We start from the raw sequence: 19,364 nt of genomic DNA on the forward strand, positions 1-19,364 counted from the left end.
GCACTGCAAAACAGACTGAAATTTAGCATTCTGTTTGCCTTGTCTGCACCTAAAGAAACTTTTCCAAAAGATTGAAGAACGAACACAGCAGCTCTGCTCAGGATAAAAAGGGGTGCTTAAATAGCAAGATTTCAATGCCCTGACAGCATCAGAAATCAGAAGATCTGCCAGGTTTGTATTCTGGCCAACCCCACAGAGCACAAAGGAGTCTCCAAATATGCCAAAAAGGTTTGGTGCCAGAAAGGTTTTGTGATGTGGATCAATTATTGTGCTCAGCAGAAATTATGAGCAAACTCAGATGACTCCTTACAGACACGAACCTGAACTGAATGGGTTTAATAAGATCAAGCTGATAACTTCTTTAGCATGCTTCTCTTCAGACCCTGAAAAGCAACAGCAGCTGGCAGGGCCCCATATTTCTGGGACCTCAGAGACAGGATGCTCAGTTAAATTCAGTGCTGTTGCGATACATCAATGCATATCAATCAATCCCAGCACTGGGGCTCTGCAGGTAATACAGCAAATTGATGCAATTCAATGCATAATTAACAACAAGAAAAAAAAGCTAAATAAAATCTGAAGCAGAAAAGCAAATCCACATCCTTAAAACGACGTATGAAGACCTTTGTAGGTATCTAAGGGGTTTTAGCAACACCAAAAAAATTCAGGTATGAAGAGCCTTTCCCAGTCCTGGGCAGCCCAACGCCGTACCATGAATGGAGCTGAATCCATCGCTGATTCTGTCTCCTACCTCTACCGCAAATGGGCAGCCTGACCTACATTTCAAATATATCTCAGCTACAAAAGCATTTGTGTTGCTTCAGCTGGTCTTCAGCCCGCAGAGGGGCAGCCTGGCAGCCTTACAGCTTGACAATCTGGTTCAGCTGTTCTGGTGCAGAGCATATCATGTCCCCTGCCCTCCATCAATAAACGTGTCAGGTTTACTTTTATTTCAGACTCTTTGGGCAGGGGCTGTATCACTGACTGACTCCCTAAGTGCATGCAGCAGGCAGTCAGTTGATACACCAAGCTACTCATTCTCTCGTCAGCTCTTCTGATGCTGAGCCTTTTAAAAAGGAGAAGGCCTGAAGTAACCACATTTTATTTAGAAACTGTTCATGCAGGACACACCAGATAACTGATGTTTCCAACGTGCAAATGCAGCTTTTGAAATGGTAAATTTTAATCCTATTCATGGGCAGTCCCAAGGACTACATGACTTGATAACAGGCTCAAAAACCACTTTCCTCAATACATCCTGGGCTTCCTGAGGACTGTGTTGCCTACCTCTCCTGCAGCCAGCTCACACTGTCTTTGGAAGCGATGGCCTTGACCGCAAACATGAGCCTCTGCATGAACCAGACACTGGCCCTCTGAATTTGCTTTCCCTTTATTCTCCCCTGTCTTTTGCCCCCAGCAAGTCCCTGGGGGGATATACCCACCTCCATGAGGGTCTCTTCAGGCAGCTCTGGAGCCTCGAATGTAACAGCACTTTCCAGGTTAGCAGTGATTGGATCAGCAAAAGCGAAGCGGAGACTCGAAGGGCCTTCCACAGCATCCCCACCAGTTCCCACTGCCAAGTGCCTGCCGGTGAATGAGCCTCCAGAACTGAGAGAGCTGGAAGACCCCACTGGGAAGAAAAACAGGCAACGGAATTACTTGAGATGTTAATATTAGGCCAGGTATTCCTTGACCAGCACAGGGCATAACTGTAACTGTAGGATCCAGGCTCTTATGAGAGCCAGCAACAGGCACTCCAGAAAAGACACAAGGACTCTTGATGCAGAATAACCACTCCGCACGCAAGCTCCTCAGTGACTCAGCTAGACAGCTTACGAACACAAGCAAATTTAATGCACCTTCCAGATTGCCTGTCATTTTTTGGGAACAATTCCTGAAGCACCTCCCCTCCCTGTCCCTAACCCTTCCTGAATCCTGCCACAGTATCTTGGGCTGCATTTTATCATACACCACCATAAGCAACCTCCTTATCATGGATCAGCGTGGCTTGAACCTTGATGCCTTAGTTTTAACACCATCACTGAGTAAGCACTTCTGGTAAGTGAGGTTTTTATCATGGTTTTACATCATCAGCCACTTGCATGTAAACCGGGAAAACTTTCTGTTATATGCCCTGCGCTTCTGCCTTCCTCTCTTTACAGATAGGAGGCTGGACAGAGTGACTGCAGCTAAGTCAAGAACCTAACCTCAGGATTCAGGAGTAAGCACTGTGCCCACCAAACAATTCCCTCATCATCATCTTTTCCCTTTCTTGGCCACTGAATCCACCCTGAGTATATTGCATTTAAAAGATCCACACTTCAGAAGGAGTTTCTGTCTCAGGGTATCAATAAGACATTCCAAGAGTGCCTCGTACCCCCTGACACACTGCTGCAGAGGGGTATATTCTATCTATCAGAGGGATGCTAATATCAGCTGTGATACTCTGCTAATTCTCCACCATCACCGATCCTCTGGAGGCAGATAGTTCTCTTCTACCCGTGAATTTCATCTGCTGCCTACCCTGACTTCAAAAGGTTTAGCAATATAATGCACATTTGAACAACTAATCTACAGAGACGCACAGCCTCCTCTCCTGAAGATCTCTCCCAGTTGGCATGCTTCAAAGCTAAATGGATCATTAAAACTGGTAGAGTATTTCCAGATCTTTCAGACAAAGACCAACAATACCACATTCTGGATGCCCTGTAATTCTGAGACGCTGCTTGCAGAAATTGTTATGACAACTCCTGACAAGGCTCTGCCTTTGTATCCGTCAAGTGATCTTAGTCATGGATTGTCTAAGCACTTGGGGTGTAGAGTTCCAGCTTGCAAAGCTCCCCTTTTCGCCGTTCTGTGCATTAACTCTAACGTAAGGAGTTACTACACAGAATAAAGCTTGTCAAGCAGCATTGCTTTGGCGGCCTTTACCCTGTGCTGTGCATGAGTTGTGGGCTCACTATTCAACAGCCTTCTCTACCAGGCACTTCCATCTGAACTCTTTGCTACTCAGCAGACCCTCAAGTATCCAACCATCAACCCACTAAAACAGTAGCACTTGGATCTGCTTCCCAAATGTTATTATCCCTGCAAAAGCAATACAGGAAGGCTGAATTCTCTATTCACAGCATTTCAGCAGTAGCCAGAGGCTCTAGCCAGGATAGTATCCCCATTGTGCTACAGGGCAGTCAGGCACTTTGTGTGAGTCCCTGCCCTATGAGAGTCCCTGCCTGCTTATGAGACAAAGGAAGGATTATGGTCCCAACTTTCCAGACAATCAAGGATCTGAGTGAGTTTAGCTATGATGGAAATCCAAGCCATACCCAGGAACTGAGCCATGTGTTCCCCTAGTCCCAGTCAAGCAGCTTATTCATGGCTACATCCAAACCTTCCCTGCAGTAATTAAGAACAGTTGACTATGTTCAGATGAGGAACAGTTGGGACAAGAACCCAAACAAGCCAAAAAAGCAAACAGAAGCGTCCAAATGTTTTCTTAAACATTTGTTTTCTCAAACATAGGCTCCAGCTCCCAGACACACTGTCCCAATAGGCACAATTACCACAGCCTCGACTGTTGGCTGCTGAGGCCAGAGTGCTGGCATCTTAAAAGCCTGATCTGTCCACCAGGAGTGCACTTCCCCATTTCCTACTTAAGCAATTCACAGCGTAAGTAACACTGCTTGTACTTCAGCATATAGAGCCCTTTCGTAACGGTACTCCTGCACTGAAATTGTTGGGCAAGGACGGTCATGCTTGCCTTTTACAGCTTATCTGCAGCCCACGAGAAAAACCATCAGAATAAAGAACATTCTTTATCTTTGTTGACCTATCAGCAACAGTGGATCTATGAACAGCTGCAGTGTTATTCCTGAAGCAGATAGAAACGATGTAAAAGGACGGTTTGCCTCACTCTTCCAGTCCTGGAAACTCCTAGAAGGCACGAGTCCTTGTGCCAGTGTGGAGAGTTACCAGCAATAACTGGGGTTGGCATGAGCCAGCACCTCCAAGGCATTTAGACCAGCTGAGCTCTCTTTGAACAGCCCTCTGCCACCACCGGTACGCAGCAGCAAAGACGACAGCACGTTGCTCTGCCCCCAGACATTCCCACTGGAACAGGCAGGTATCAGCCCTTTACCTGAAAACATCCTGGTCCTCGTGGTCTGTGGGGGGGTTGTTCCACTGGGAGGGGATCCGACAGTAAAAATCACTGGGGATGGGCTGGCAGAGCCCCCAGCCCGGGCACCAGAGTGCAGGGTCCCTCCGTAAGCACCTGAGGGAGCTGGGGAGACAGTTGAAAGGCGCAGACTGGCATTACAGGAAAGTTACTCTGAGCACAGCGTGCCTCACCAGGCGGTTTTACGTTCCTGTAGACTCTCACCGTGGTTACCAGCACAGGGCAGCACTCCCTTTGGAGGCATCCTGCGATGGCACAACCAGGCCAGGCCGGCGCTGACCGCAGGACGTGAGCCTGGCAGCGTTACGCACTGCTGCAGCTCTTCTCCCCTCCTCGCTTCCCAACCTGCACGCGCAGGAAGACCCACCCTGCAGAGCCACTCACATTCAAGCTGACTGGCAGGAAGTCCCCACTTCCACAAATCTCATTCAGAAGGGGCCAAGAGAGGAAGCCTTGCCTGCCTACAAAATCACACCGCTAGCCAGCAATTACACAGCACGTGTAAGCCCACAGACCTTCGAGCGCTCACAGAAGAAAACAAGCAAACGTCATTGCACTCCTCATGCACAGCAGTCAAAAGCCATCAGAAAAGAATCCTCCCTTTCGTGGGAGGCACCCAGCCAAACTCTTCTGCCACCCAACGCAGCCCAGGACATCCCCCCAGATCTGCCTGGCCTTTCCACCTACCTGCAATTTCCATTGGCTTCTCGTTGTTCAGGCTGTCATTGCTGCCGGCTTCGGAGATCTGCGCCCCAAAGGCTGCCTTGAGAAGCAGGTCAGTGAGCCTGCCTGTGCTCAGAGACCTAAAAAGAGAACATACAAGATGATGCAGAAAATCACCAAGCAAGTTTGGGGCAGGTGCAAAGTTTCAGCTAAGTTTCACTCCATTTTGTGCCATTGCTGGTCCACAACAACTACAAAGCAAAGAGCCCAAAACTGAAATAACCACTGGCACTATTCCTCTCTTAGCAGAACATCTGAAGCACCTCCTGCTACTTGCAGAAAGCTTATGACTACTTAGACTAACTGCAGTAACGAAAGAACTGAGTACAGAATTGCTGTAAAACAATTTTTCTTTGATGGAAGATACAGAAATGAATACTACAGAACTCTTCCAGATCACTGGAGGAAGTTGCTATCAGCAGAGAGGCAGATAAGAAAAGTTTAACACCTGAACAACTTTGTATCCTGCAACATTCATGTCAGTACCTGGCTTTCAAACGGATCTTTGAAGACCTGTGCCTGCAGTTTGATAGGCAAGGAACACCTCTCCCTCACAACAGGCACAGGATCCAAAAAGAGCAAAGCACACATTTGAATAATTGCAGGGAGTCTGGTCTAATAACCAGAGCCTTGATTTCCCACTTGCTGAAACCTTGGGCACTGAACAGTGTGAAGCTGTAGGCAATCTTTCATTTTATAAAATCTAGGCCACAGCCTGCTTCTGTAGAGAAAGACTTTAAAAAATCTGCATAACATCTGCCTGCAACCCAAGGGTGCTAGCAGATGACGGCAGAATGCTCGCAGACACGTTATAATTGAAGTTGTAGCTGGGCTTTGAAGTTTTCCCCACTCATGTTAGGGAATGAAGCACCACGATGTAAAGCAGACCGTAGCTCACCTGCCCTTGATCTCTTCCACAGGCCTCAATCCAAAGCCAGTCTGCTGGCAGTGGAAATGACCGATCTCCTTCAGATCTGGTAGGGTCTTGTTCCGTGTTGGAGTCATCATGACCCCCTGATGGGCCAAGAGGGTGAGAAGGTTCTGGGAACTTGGAGTTTTGGGAAACTCAAAAGGGGACACAGCCTAGGAAAAAGAGAAAACAGAGATCAGTCTTCAAAATGAAGGATGAAGGTTCCCCTCACCCCTCATTTGTTTATCAGAATTAAATTGTACACTTAAAAACAAGCCTGAAATAGGAGGAAAAGAGGGAGAAATTCCAGCCCACACAGCTACTTGTCCCCTATCCCAGAAAGACTAAACTGAAAGGACAACAAGCTCTGCTGAAAATTTGTAGTAGCCTAACATAAGCACAGAGAAATGCCGTCGCAGTGCCAGCTTCACGTCAGGCACTGGGGCTTTCACCCACGTAACCACCTGCAGTCTCTGCTGGGGATTCCTTCTGGATGCACGCTTGTGTCACAGGCTGTGATGTACAAATCAACCCTGACACCACAGCGCACTAATGTGCTTCTGTCCTAATCTGGGCAGCTTCTTTTCATTGCCTGTTTAAAGCCCCGGACTCTGCTCAGATGGTGAATGCTGTTGCCAAGTGAGATCTGTCCACTAAGAACTAGGACACTGCCACATTTCACACAGATCACTAAACAGCCCTTGAAGAAAAGGGAACAAGTGGTGATAAATCCAGGTCAGAGATATCTGAGCATGCAGTGCTTCACCCCCAGACAACCCAGCAAATCAAGCCATGAGAAACCCAAAGGCAGGCTCCTCGACATACCTTTGTAGGGGAGCCCATGATAGTTGGCAATGGGCTTCTCTGCATGAACTCAGACAGCTTTGGTGAGGATCTGAGCTGCCGGCAGTGCTGCAGGCCATGAATCTGCAGAGGCTGGCTGACTGGGGTATGGCCAATGTGAGCAACTAGAGGATCAGAGTGCTGCTTGGTTATCTTCTGCCTGCAGGAATGCAAATCTGACAGGTTGGGAGCACTGTGGAGCCGGGAGCCCATCCCTCGAGGAGAGTGTTCGGGCGCTGAGGCACCTGGAGAGCCCAAACACAGTGACAAACCGTATCATTCTCGGGTTCTAAAAATAAAAGCCAGCCTGATCCCAGGATTCACTGCAAAGACATCCAAGGAGCTACATACCCAACCCTGAATGCCCTGAGACTACAGCTCCAGTCTTATCCATAGGAGTAATAAGGAAAGTAAGGATCAACTCACCAGCCATGGTAATCCGGCTTCTCACTTCTGCTCCAACAGAAGAGGGGATAACAGTCTGGCTGGGCTGCTCTGGGATCGTTCCAACTTTAAGGGAACAAAATCAATGTTTATTCAGCATTAAGTTTTCATAGGCAACGACAATACTACACACCTCCTATTTTATAGAAAGGTAGTAGTCATCTCTCCCAATCTTCTCAGCCCTGGCTGTATAGTGAAAAGATCAACAACTCCTGTAAAAGGAGGACAAGAGCTCTGGCTGGTATTCATTTAGCCAGGTTTAGTCTGACTTTGCACAAACATTAATTCAGAGGAATAGAATATAAACATTCTCCATTTCCCTGTCAGCAGAGACTAATAAATATAGGATGGGAGACACTAGGGATATAGAATAGCTAGTTACATCAGTCTGTCCCTTTACAGGAAGCAGCAAATTGCATCATTTGCACACTAGGGTTTTTCTTATCCTCTTCTGCTTGATTTGCTCATTAGCATCTGGATCAGGCTATCAGGTAATCAGACAGCTGCATTTATGTAGACACAGTGAAGTTTCAAGCCCTTCCAGAGCCAGTCAGAATTCTGCTGTGAAGGCAACTGGCTCATATTTTTCTCACTTCAACCCAAACTGGAAAAAAAAAAATAAAAATACTTTCCACTTACAGAAGCCCTCTGGAGAGGAAATCAAAATGTTTCACACACACCAAAACACAGCTCACCTCTCCTGAGGCTAATAGGTATTTTCCTCTCCATTTTACTGAAGCCAAAACACCTGTCAAATATTCTATTGAGAAGAGCCATAGGGGAACACAACAATCTGAATTCCTTATTACGTAGAGGTTACAGCTGGTCAAAACCTCCTCTTTACAGGAGAGAGACATGATTTTATTAGAGCAGCAATATGCCAGTTGACATCTTACCTTGCGGTGATGGCATAAATGGCTTGGCACCGCCGAAGGAGAGCTTTCTAGAGCTGGGCACAGATCCATGCTCTCCAGGATAAGGAGGGGAAGCACCAGTTTTAGGAAAACCAAGAGGACTTGTACTGCTGGATCTCCGGACCGTACCAGACCTTGTAGGAAACAACAACAACATGCACATCACTTCAGTTGCCAGTAAGAGTAAGGAAAATAGTATCACCAGACACTCAAACACACCCAGCTAATTCCACAGAAGTGGAGCTTCACGGCTGTTTATCTTAGATCAAAACCCGACTATACTAGGAGTACATAAATATAGATTACGATGATAATCCTTGTTCTCAAGAGTTCAATCCCAATAAAATTTTGCAAAATGAATGAAAAGAATGAGAAAAAAAAGAATGAAAAGAATGAGCTGGATTAGCTCAGCTGTCAGCAGGGAAGCTGTAAGCCTGTCATCTTCTAAAAAGTCACTTTTAGACACTTGCAGGTATCTAAATCAGTCCTGAACAAGACAATTTCCTATTTTGCTGTGTCCTGGGTGTTTATTGGAGGTAGTGTCTTCAGACTGCACTGAGAAGGTTTTATTCAAATGTTCCTCCTGTACTGAGCCATGCACTCCTTTGTCAGAGCAGCCTGTAAGTTAAAAAGCTCTGTGAGTGCACGTTGTGCTGCAGGGAGTTATGCTGTGCCAAAGGAACTGCTCTGTAACAGGGCTTTGACTCAACTCAGGAGAAGCTACAAAGTGAAACAAAGCAGTGCGTGGCTGTCAGATTTGAAACAGCTGAGTACTACCCAGAGGAATTTCTCTTTGAGGTGGAATGGTCAGAATTGCCTGGGCTCCAAACTCCCCTAACTCCTTGTGAAACCTCACCTTAGAGAATTAGAATTAATTTGTACAGGCCACATGTGCAGGAACCTCAAGTATCACCTAGCTGCTAAAAAGAAACCAAGAAGAAACTAGAATAGGGAGAAAGTACGTACAGCCACACCACCACTCTGGTGAGAGATGGGATTTTTGTATATTAGTTATCAATATTTGAATGGTTTCATCACACTTTAAGAACACAGCCTAACTACTCAAATGCCAACCTGCCTCTGCAGGCTCCTTCACCAAGATCCCACTGCACTCCTTTATGTGAGAAAACAATTTTTTTATCAGACCTACTCTTGATTTGGAAACATCTTTTCCATTGTTGAAAGAACATTATTCTCAGCCAGTGGGTGGTTTTCTAGACAAAAATCAATGAATATGCTGAAAAAACTGTGTGCAAGCCACTGAAAGATGCTGTCACCAAGGTATCCTGCCTCCTCTCCCAGCAACGCACTATTAATCTGTCCGTGCATATCTGAACAGAAGGAACAAAGCCATAAAGGTTTCGGCAGTACAAGCAGGGCTAACAGCATTACAGGCAAACCCATCCTGATGAAGTGGCAGTATGTCTGTTCAACAACACTACCAGGCATATGGCATTACTTGATCCCTTGCTTCAGAAAAAAAAATCAGTAATTGAGATATGAGTGATTTTTTTTCCCTTCTCCCTTCTCAACCCCACCCCAATATGTTTTTCTGTCAAATTAATCCACGCTACATTCACAGACTAGGGAAAAAAAAAAAGAAATCATTTAAAGTTTTAACCTAAAAATCACTCCCGCTCATGTTGCTCCCAACTGAGAGGCCTACCACTCACTAAGTGCCTGGCCCTGAAGCAAAACTAATGTACAAAAAGAAAACACCCCTGACACAGTAAAAAGACACCCAGTGACAGAAAGAAAGCATTGCTCTGCCAAATTTTTAACTCTTCAGAACATCAGCCATCCAGAAGACTAATTGTTATTTATTGTGAGCTTGCAGGAAAAACCAGGAGCTGACTGCAGCTGCTGAAAGGTGTGGAATGTCAACCACCACCCTACGAGACATGGCATAGGCAAGGAGCAGACGAGCAGGACAGGTGATGTGGCCAAAAGCAAGCACACATAATCACCACCTCACCACACGAGATATCTACCCACAAACAAGCTGTGCTATACCGGCACCACCAGCCAGTCAGATGACAGCAGTCGATACTGCAAAACAGAGCGTGTGTCAAAGCTCTTAGTCAGGCTACGTGCCAGCCGTGATGAGGCATTTGGCTGTAATGGCCTATTTGATACAGCTGATGGAAAAGTGGAATCACACACAAAACGCTTGATGAAGTTTTCTCCTTCCATTCCTGAAGCGTGTCTAATCAATTCTGCTGATTAGAGGAAGTGATGATGAGAGATAAATATGGCTTCCTGGGGCAGGAGACAAAACATGACGCCAGAGATTTTGTGATGATGCTAAAAGCAGAGCGTGAATCATCTGATTGGTTCCATTCCTCGAGTTCCTCTGCAGGGACGATGCTAATCTCATCATTACAGAGCGCTGACTAAAAGGAGCAAAACATGACAGTTTGATCCTGGTATCCGCAGGCTGCGAGCCCGAACTCAGCAGCCTGTCACTGTGCCTGGTGCAGCCTCTGCACGTTCTCCAGAGCTTTTTATACACCACATGGAGGGCTGGGACTCTTTTGTTAGGTTCAGCACTAACAGGGTGCACAAATACTGCTGTAAGAAATGTAGGGCATGTAGGAAACTGGAAGGAGCTTACCACCAAACCTGTCATGCATTCAAAGAACTGAGCATAGAATAGTATTAAACTAACACTGGCACAAAACAAATCTCTTCGCTGATCCGTGGCTAATATCAACACTGTGTCTCCAATTCTGGGTCCACTCTGAGTAAGCCTTATCCTTAATTAAGCTGGTAAGAAGCCCAAACTCAGGCTGACACAGGCATTACCCTACTTCTGAAAACTAAACTTTAAGCAATCCAGATACTTGGAATGTTCTCTGCCCTTGCTGTACAAACTCTCTTTACGAACCTGTACGCCCCTCCTTCTACAACCTGGGCTGCCACCGTTAATCCAGATCTCAAAACTGTAGGAGCCATAAATTACACGTGTCAAGGAACAGAAGCTTGGTGTTTTTTGGAGGTAGAAGACATCACCACCAAGCTGAGGAAGGCAGCTGCACGCAGCTGGAGGCTGGCATCCGGCTCTTCCTGACGGCCCTCAGAAGGCATGCTCTGCCTCACAGGCAGGAATTACCCGTGACTTCATCAGGATGCATAACCACATTAGTATGGAACTCGGGTAATAAACATCTATGGTGTGACTAGCTACAGGAACTGATTAGTAAAGCCAGGTAAGTTTTGCATCCCTATCCATTTCAGTCATTTATCTCAACGTTTTCCTTTCATAGAGGCAAGTGCCAAATGGATGATTGTCTCTGCTTGGCCCACCAAGCCGTATCTGGCAGACCCCAAAACGCCCAGCCTACCCAGAAAGTTGATGGAGCTATCCCGCGTACACACATGCTGACAAAATGTACAGTACCTGGTAACAAATAAGTTTCAACATCACTACAGAAATACTCCAAAGCTAAATGTTACCACAAAACATAGCCTGCCTTGGCTCCCTACAGCAAGGGGAAAGGCCCACCACTCAAGAAAATTTTTAGAGATAGAGAGAACCTACTGTAAAAGGCCCCCCAAGATGTAATGTGGTGTAACACGCTGTGACCCCCTCCTCCCAGCCCCAGCACTTACCGAGGAGAGGCGTATTGGTGGGGAGACTGCAGGTTCTGCTCGATCCGCCGGTAGTTATGGATCTGTGTCGGGACCGGAATGGGCACGGAGTGTCCGTACTTGCTGCTGGAAAACTGCCCCGGCCGGCTGTGGAAAGGAGACAAAGCCTCGCGTCAGGGGTGGGCCTTCAGCCAGGTACCTGGAGATATCTTCCCCAAGCAGCCTCACGCAGGGAGCGCCCCCTTCACTGCTCTCAGGCTGCGGGTTTGTACGGGCTGACAGTTCAAAGCCATGCGAAAGGGAAGTGGCAGCACACATCTCCTGAGAGCAGGCACCTTTCTTCCAGCACACTTCCCACCCACAGGCTGAAGCCAAAACACACACCCTAGCACCACTCCCTCCAGGAAAACTGGAGCCCTGCTGGTTCATGCCACAACTGGCCCAGTTTCCAACAGACTCAGATCCCCAGCCAAAGAGCACATCACCAAACAAAGGCTAAACGCTTGTGGCTCACACAGGACACCAGCAAGGTTTTGCTGCCAAGAGCTATCTGCAATTCATGCAGAGACACTGCTGCACCAGTGGCACCTCCGTCAAAGCCTCAGCACACCACGAAGAGAACACACACTTCTGGTGTACTTCAGAGGATTTGCAAGTTAACTACAGCGTGGAGAAGGCAGCTCGGGAGAGAATAAAATCAGGGACAGGAGCTGGTATCGGTATGCCCATCAAGGTCAGGAAGAATATCACGCACACAAAATGGGACAGGCCCATTCTGCAAATCTCAGACTTTCCCGTTCCATCTGGTGAATCAGCTCTATGCAGGTAAATCAGCTCACATCTGATATCTGTTCCCCCAGGTGACAGTCTCCCTGTTCTTAGCCTGTATGCACCACTCAGCAAAACCCATGCTATACAAAACCCATGCAAACACCACATTTAACTAAGTAGCTGCCTGAAGTCTTTTCCCAAAGGCTCCAGAATTCTTGGATTAATTGCCACGGTGCAGTTATTTACAGCTGCCAACATCAATTGCAGGGAGGCTGCACAATTACAGAAAGACCTTATTGGTAATGAAGGCTTCTGCAGTCTTCCTTGCTGTCAGTGTAGGACACACACCTTGGCTTGAACCCTTGAAGCAGGAAGTATTGCTTCTTCGGGTCTAACACTCAGAGAGGAAGTGTTTTTCGTAAGGTGAAGAAAGACGTTTAATTCAGCAGGAGTGTGCATAGGGCACAGGCTGTGTCTTATTTGGCAGTTCAAAATATCCCATCACCAAAATTTCTTTTTTGGGGAAGGTCAGCAGAACTTTGTGGTTTATGGTGACAGCGTTCAACAAAGCTGATCTGCAGTTCTCCACACTGTGCACATGAAGACACTCCTCATTCACAAAAGAACTAATGAACTAATAAAGGCTGAAAGATCAAAATGTGATTCTAATTTCTCTCTTCCTCTCTTAACATATCTATTTTTTTCTATTATTTTTATTCATTTAAATTCTACATATTCTTCCTTTCGTGTTCTTATCTCTCCCACCAGAAAGACTTCACCAACAGACTCTCAGTCTGCCTCTAAAAGGCATCACTTAATCCTTGATTTTGCACTAGCATATAGTAAAATAAAGGCATTCAAGGTTTCTTATTGCTCAGTGGAAAGGTGAGGGTTTTGGTGTCTCTGCCTTTCATCAGTACATGACACTGTGTCAGACAGACATAAAGCAAACAAGCTTTAACCAACAAATCTGAGGGCTGACGTCAGACTTCACACACATCCTGACTTCCAACATAAATTTCAAACGCTCTCTCTTCAATCTGGCCAAAATCCTTTAAGGGAAAAGATTTCCTGGGTGAAAAGTCTCTCCCTCTCCCCAGGATTTACATGAGTCCTTATAGGAGCCAGGTGTCCTACACAAGGTACAAGTTGCAAAAGAAAGTGCCCAGCTGACATATACTAAATCTGCTAATTGGCCTCAAGCCTTGAAGACTACAAGGGACAATAAATTTGCAAAGACAAAGAGATAAACCTGGGACAGGGAATTTAATTACTTGAGAGTAATTAAGAGCTCTTCAAAAATTGCATGAAATCCATTAGCGTGGGATATATACAAGGAAGTACCGTTCGTTAGAATTATTAAACATTTTCAACAAGGAAGTATTAAAAAAAATACCAGCCCTCAACTGTCAGTGTATTTCAGTTCGGCCTAATCTTCGCCTTTTAGTTAACAACGAGGAGAGCTGCTCTAGAGTGTACCGTGACATCCTGAGGAAAACCCACTGCTGGCCACTAAAATAGCTTTTGCTTTCTGTCCCAGTTGGGCCACATCCAAGCATTGCTTACTAGCCTAGAGCCACACACGAAAGGGCAAACTGCTGCCTTCTAGCAAGAAAAGACAGGAAAAGAAAATAAAGCATTCTTTGCACCAGTGAAGCCGAGTGCTGAACCAGTGGGCCTCAGGAAATCTACAGTGAAGAGCACTGAAACTTGTGTTAATAATACTTCTGATGGACAGATCAAAGATCATGTTTTGCACTCCAGGTTTGGAGTGACTGCCCCAACATTTTATTATCTATGTTTTGTTTCCCATCCTGGACAGGTTAGGAAGTAACTTTTCAATGTTTCTTTAAAGCAGATATAAAAGTGGGAAGTAGCTGCAGAGGGTGTGGAATCTGCTCCACAGAAGCTGCAGGAATGAGCAGGAAAGACAGCAAGAGCAGCAAGAGGTTTAGATCATAGCCACCGGCAGTGCCTTTCTGCCTTATGATCCACTACAATATGATGAAGAGAAGAGAGCAGCGAACAGTAGGCAGCATTTGAAGTGAACTTCCATGAATTTCTACTCACTGCTGTCCAGAAACAAGGCCAAATCCTTTAATAAAGACTGATCCCCAGAATGCAAAGGAATCAGTTTATTCAGAATAAGCTGTTAAAAAGCTTAGCAGGCAATGGCATAAGAAGCCTCATGCAATTATACTGCACACTGTGGTACGTGCCTGCCAATTAATCTGATCACGTCAGCAAGGCTTTGAGCTATATTCTTCTCCTTTACATTTATATGCTTTCAGGCTATGTTTTGTCATTTTCTGGGCTCTGTTTATGTGATGAGTGTGTTCAACACAGACTGGGACTACATTTTCTTCTTAAAGATTTTAGGGTCATCCCTCCCCCAGTGTGAACTCCCCTCACCTAACATGTGCCATATTGACAGAAGAGAAGATTAAAGCTGTCCTGCCTTCCCAGCAGGCACGAGTGAGGTGAGAAGCAAACCTGTCAGCTCCCTGTAAGCTAAGCACGAACCCGAAAGCTTCAAGCTCTAAAGTTTATAGGATTACTTTCCACTGACCATTAACAGCTTCTGAAGAAAAATGCATCTGGACCTGCTGGCGATGCTGGGCAGTTGGTGCTGTTGTGTGTGGGCAGCTCTCACCTACCACAATTCTAAAGGCCAAAACTGAGTTGAAAACAACTGGTTCAGTTGGAACTAAACCTGTGACCACACCTGTTTGCGCCTGTTATGCTTACTCATGCATCCTCTCTAAGGGCCGTGTGTAGCAGCATTACTTTATACAGACGTAGAGCAGTGAGCTGCTTGGAGCTTCAAGGAAACTGCAGACAATTGAGTAAGCCCAGGTGTCTGTCCTTCAACAGCAAGGGGAGATGAGCAACACCCCTCCACACTTGTCCTCCTATCCTTTGTCCAGTAATTCAAGCCCACAGTAGTTTCAGCCTTTGCTAACGCATTGTGCTCTAATTCACTGTGTGAATTTAAAGGCAAGGGTCTTCAGCTGGAATAACTCACTGCCTCTGCAGGCTGAGCACGGAGGGGATGAGTAGCACATACATACAGTGGAGTAGACTAACTCTCTGCTTGAGAATAATACCTGCCCCCAGGGAACAGAGTTAATTCCAGTTCTACTGCATTCTCTCTTAGCCCCTTCTGAGGGCCAGTGGTGGGAGAGACAGGCTCTATATTTGGGATGGATCAGTGCCCAGGGCTGGGGAGTTTCTCCTGGGTGTTTTTTGTTACCCTTTAATTAAAAGAAAGATGTGGATCTTGCTCAGCACACCAACATCTCTTAAAATTCTATCCTGGAAGTCAATGGGAATTTAATTAATCAAAGTTGCACAATCACCACAAAACAGTCCTTCTTACCTGGAGGGGCTAGGAGAACTGCTGTAAGGGGGAGAAGGAGATGGTGTCCTTCCCTGGCTTTCCAAGCCTGCTGAAGTCAGCAGAGAACTCCTGAAAAAATGGCAGACAGAACCCAGGTGTTAGAGTCTGTGAAATAACTCTGCTCCCCGCTGCAGAGCACAGAACAGAGCTGTGCCTGTCCTGCACCCTCTGCTGAGTCCAGTCATAGCAGCCCTGGAGCTGTCATGCTGCCCCACCTACACTCCAGTATTCAGGCACCACATGCTGATTGTCTGGCAGTGTTAGAGTACCAACAGGCATTTCTCCCATGCCGTTTTAACCTGGTGTAAAAGCCTTTAAGCAAATGAAATGCAGTTTAGTCCTGAGGGATGAGGAAGCCAAGCATAAATGAATATCAACTCTAGAAGCTGTGTGTTCACATCAGCATACGCACGTTCTAGTTCTTATGCAATCCTTATATCATGTTAGTGCAACTCTTCCTAACCCCAAGAACCTAGAAAAGCATCACTGAAGTTTGTCTCAATGGCTAGTCTTCTAATCATGAATTTGACAGGAGTGAATGAAGACAGATGAAGTAACAAAGAACACCATCTTTTCATACAAGTTTCTTTACAAAAACAAGGGTGATGCAGAAGGGCTGTTTGCTGGCATTAGTGTGTTACAAACATAACTAGAGCAGAAAGCTTTCTTCCAAGTTGTTTCCAAATGCTGGAATACACAGTCCTACAGCTTTGTTTCTGACTCAGACCTGACAGTGGAAACTCAAAATGGTCAGAAACAGGCAGGTGACAGTCATCCCTATCATGAAAGCTAACTCAGCAACATCCTTCCTCCATTCACCAGAACCCAGAAAGTCCCTAGTGCGCAGTATGCTCCAATGGCCTCATTTGCAGTTGCCTGGGTGCTCTTACCCACTGTACATCAGGCTGTCTTGGATTGGTTTCCCTCCTGCAGCCTCCGCAGTCATATCACCTAAGGAATAAGGAAGTGAAGAAACATTAATTTGAGATCAATTCCTCAATTGGAGGAAATTTCAGTTTCAACTGGAAATGTGGCTAGCACTAAGCGTATGTACATTGGTCCCATTGCTGCTCCCAGGAAGAATAAAAACAACATTGAGCTCTTCCTTATGTGAGGATTACACAGCAGAGACCTGCCTGTCACAGTTCAACCCTTCTAAATCCCTCTCTTAATAAAAGCAGTGCAACTGTGGAAGGAGGAATCAAAGCATTTATCACTAGTCCTAACTCAGCAAATCCTCACACACATGGCTGAGATTGAACAATATCCTTCTGCTGGCTAAGTACTAATGCATGAACATACTTAGGTGTGTGCCTGAACTGGAGCCCTGGACCCTGTGAACATATATATTTCATGCAATTCTTATCAAAGTATAAATACGCAGAGGTACTAATGTGAAATTCAAAGATACGTGTACTTCAAGAAAAATCCAACAGTTTTTATTTTTTTCCTTAGGTATTTTTCATATATAAAATCACCTTGCTAGCAGGAATGCTGTCTTGCTCTGTGCTGCAAAGTGAAACTGAAGATATGATGATATGGGAGCATATTCTGGGAGAGGAAGACATTTCCCTGTGAGCCTACTTATCTTCTTTTCCAGTTGGATTTCCAGTTTCAGTCTCTTACTGAATTCCCCAAATAACCTTTACTCTCAAATCCTATCTTTGAAGATAATTACAAAATATCCTATGAAGCTAACCAGGGAGACAGAAATCTCTTACAGTGTGAGAACTACAACTCTCCTGTTACTCAGCCAAAGCAGGCAAGTTTAATCACTGTTTCAACTGTGTATTAACCACCCTTAACATCCACATCCCCCCTCTCCTCAGAACGTCTGCATTTCCAGAAACCAACTTACTTGAGAACTGTGCTGGGACCATAACGAAGTCATCTGTGTCACAGGATGAATTCTTACTGCTGCTTCCAGCAGAGTCCTTCGATCCATGCAGAAAACCGGGGGAATCCTGGGTAGGAGATGCCAGCGTCTTCTCTTGCAGCTGCTGCTGCATCTCTCCAAGGGACTGCTAATTCAAGAAGAAAACAAATACTGGCTTCAGTACAGCTACTTCTGCTGGATCCTTTAAATCGAGCCGTACAAGGCTACAGACAACATTTTGCTCATAAAGCAGGGCTGATAGTTTGCCAGGGGCAGCTGTTCAGTTTACTGAGAAGGAACAGTCTTTTATGCCCATGTCAGAACCGTGCACCTTTTGTTACAAAAAAACATAGTATTAGCATGTCTGATGTTCCTCGGATAAGAAAAAAATCACTTAAGGTATCACACCACTCTGCCACTCCTGAGGCTTTCTGGATCAAGCATGCATTTGCTACCAGCTCAGTTTGTAAGGCCAAGAAAAAGAGAAGAGCCTTCAGCAAGTTTTTGGTTGTTCCATGTTTTTTGTTTTTGAACATTACACCTTTAGTCTCTTCTCACATCCTTGCAGTAAGCACTCAGGAACAGGTATGTAAGTGTCTCAGCATTTTTCCAACAAATCTGTTTTGCTGTAATGCTGATGAGGAGTTAGAGAGGTCTAAAGAAGACAAAGCATCCAAGAGATAAACACCTCAGAGCTGTCAGAGGCATGACAGGCCTCAAAAAAGCTCAATTTTTTCTCTTTCAGCCAAATGAGGGATAGTCCCACAATCCTTTTACAGATAGATGGAGGCTAGATGGTTTTAGAAAGTTGTAAGACATCTCAATTGCCCACTGTGCAGATCATAAGACAATCTTCATTCTAGTGCACTTTTGGGCTGAAAAAGATCAGAATCAGCTTGCACTTGGGCCCTAATAAAGCCTTGTCCACTCCCCTGCTGTATCTACAGGGACTGACTCGCTGCACGTGCAATGCATGCAAGCAGAAGGACTTTCCCAGCTGTCAAAGCCGTCTCTTTTCCACATAGCAATGCTGGCTCTGCCCTGCAGACGTGGCGTTTTTCACGTGCTGAGCCAGTATAACTCTGTCCACAAAACTTCCAAATGCAGACCAGGACTGGTGCAGTGCCCTTCTCACATGGAGATCCCAAAGTCCGCACCACCCTCGAGCTTCCCTGAGCTCAAGTGGAGAGAGTCTATTTTTCATACCAGCTACCCATTCCTGGAGTCTTATGGCCAAGAAGCACCCCAGCCAACCACCCTTCTACCTAGGGTTGCAGGGGGAAAAATACAGTCAGGAATCCAATTATGTGCCATTCAGAGCAGAATCGACCTCTCCTCTCCGTCCAGTCCATACCATGAGCACCCAGATCAGTGCCCCTCAAGCTTTCCCACACCAGCTCCTCACAGCAGGTGCAATATCTTCCATGTGAAAACATGGAGAGAAAGATTCAGTCATGGCACTTCCTGGAAGAGGCTGAGAAGCCTTGGCCCAGGGAAACCTCAGAGAAAAAAGCAAAAAAGCAGCAATGCCAGGGACAAGAAAAGAAAATTCAATCTTTCTCCCTTTCCCATCACACCACCAGCATTCCTCAGTTCAAAGTCAAAAGGCAGCTTTCACCAAGAGCCTCCGAAAACAAGCTTTCAGTTCAGTGAGCTAGAGGAATGTCACTTCACTAGTCAGTTGATATTCTGCCCTCCAGGAAAGTTTTCATCATTTA

At 45.8% G+C, this 19,364-nt stretch overlaps 1 protein-coding gene across 3 annotated transcripts in view; it reads right to left on the bottom strand.

Moving 5' to 3' along the window:
- ULK1 (unc-51 like autophagy activating kinase 1) overlaps positions 1-19,364 on the bottom strand; it is a 79,390-nt gene that overhangs the window by 9,570 nt on the left and 50,456 nt on the right. Inside the window, exons 13-23 of one of the 3 annotated variants that reach the window (XM_038187281.2) lie at positions 17,629-17,791; positions 16,661-16,721; positions 15,750-15,839; positions 11,621-11,746; positions 7,991-8,142; positions 7,077-7,160; positions 6,633-6,895; positions 5,796-5,980; positions 4,862-4,977; positions 4,136-4,279; positions 1,443-1,630 (exon numbers count right to left, since the gene is read on the bottom strand). In XM_038187281.2, coding sequence (XP_038043209.2) covers positions 1,443-1,630; positions 4,136-4,279; positions 4,862-4,977; positions 5,796-5,980; positions 6,633-6,895; positions 7,077-7,160; positions 7,991-8,142; positions 11,621-11,746; positions 15,750-15,839; positions 16,661-16,721; positions 17,629-17,791 — 1,572 coding nt within the window. Of the gene's footprint in view, positions 1-1,442; positions 1,631-4,135; positions 4,280-4,861; positions 4,978-5,795; positions 5,981-6,632; positions 6,896-7,076; positions 7,161-7,990; positions 8,143-11,620; positions 11,747-15,749; positions 15,840-16,660; positions 16,722-17,628; positions 17,795-19,364 lie in introns of all 3 variants that reach the window. The other 2 variants (XM_038187279.2, XM_038187282.2) reach the window with 2 other exon arrangements.

The sequence above is a fragment of the Anas platyrhynchos genome, chromosome 16 (genome assembly GCF_047663525.1).
Source record: "Anas platyrhynchos isolate ZD024472 breed Pekin duck chromosome 16, IASCAAS_PekinDuck_T2T, whole genome shotgun sequence".
In the NCBI taxonomy this organism is placed as follows: Eukaryota; Metazoa; Chordata; class Aves; order Anseriformes; family Anatidae; genus Anas; species Anas platyrhynchos.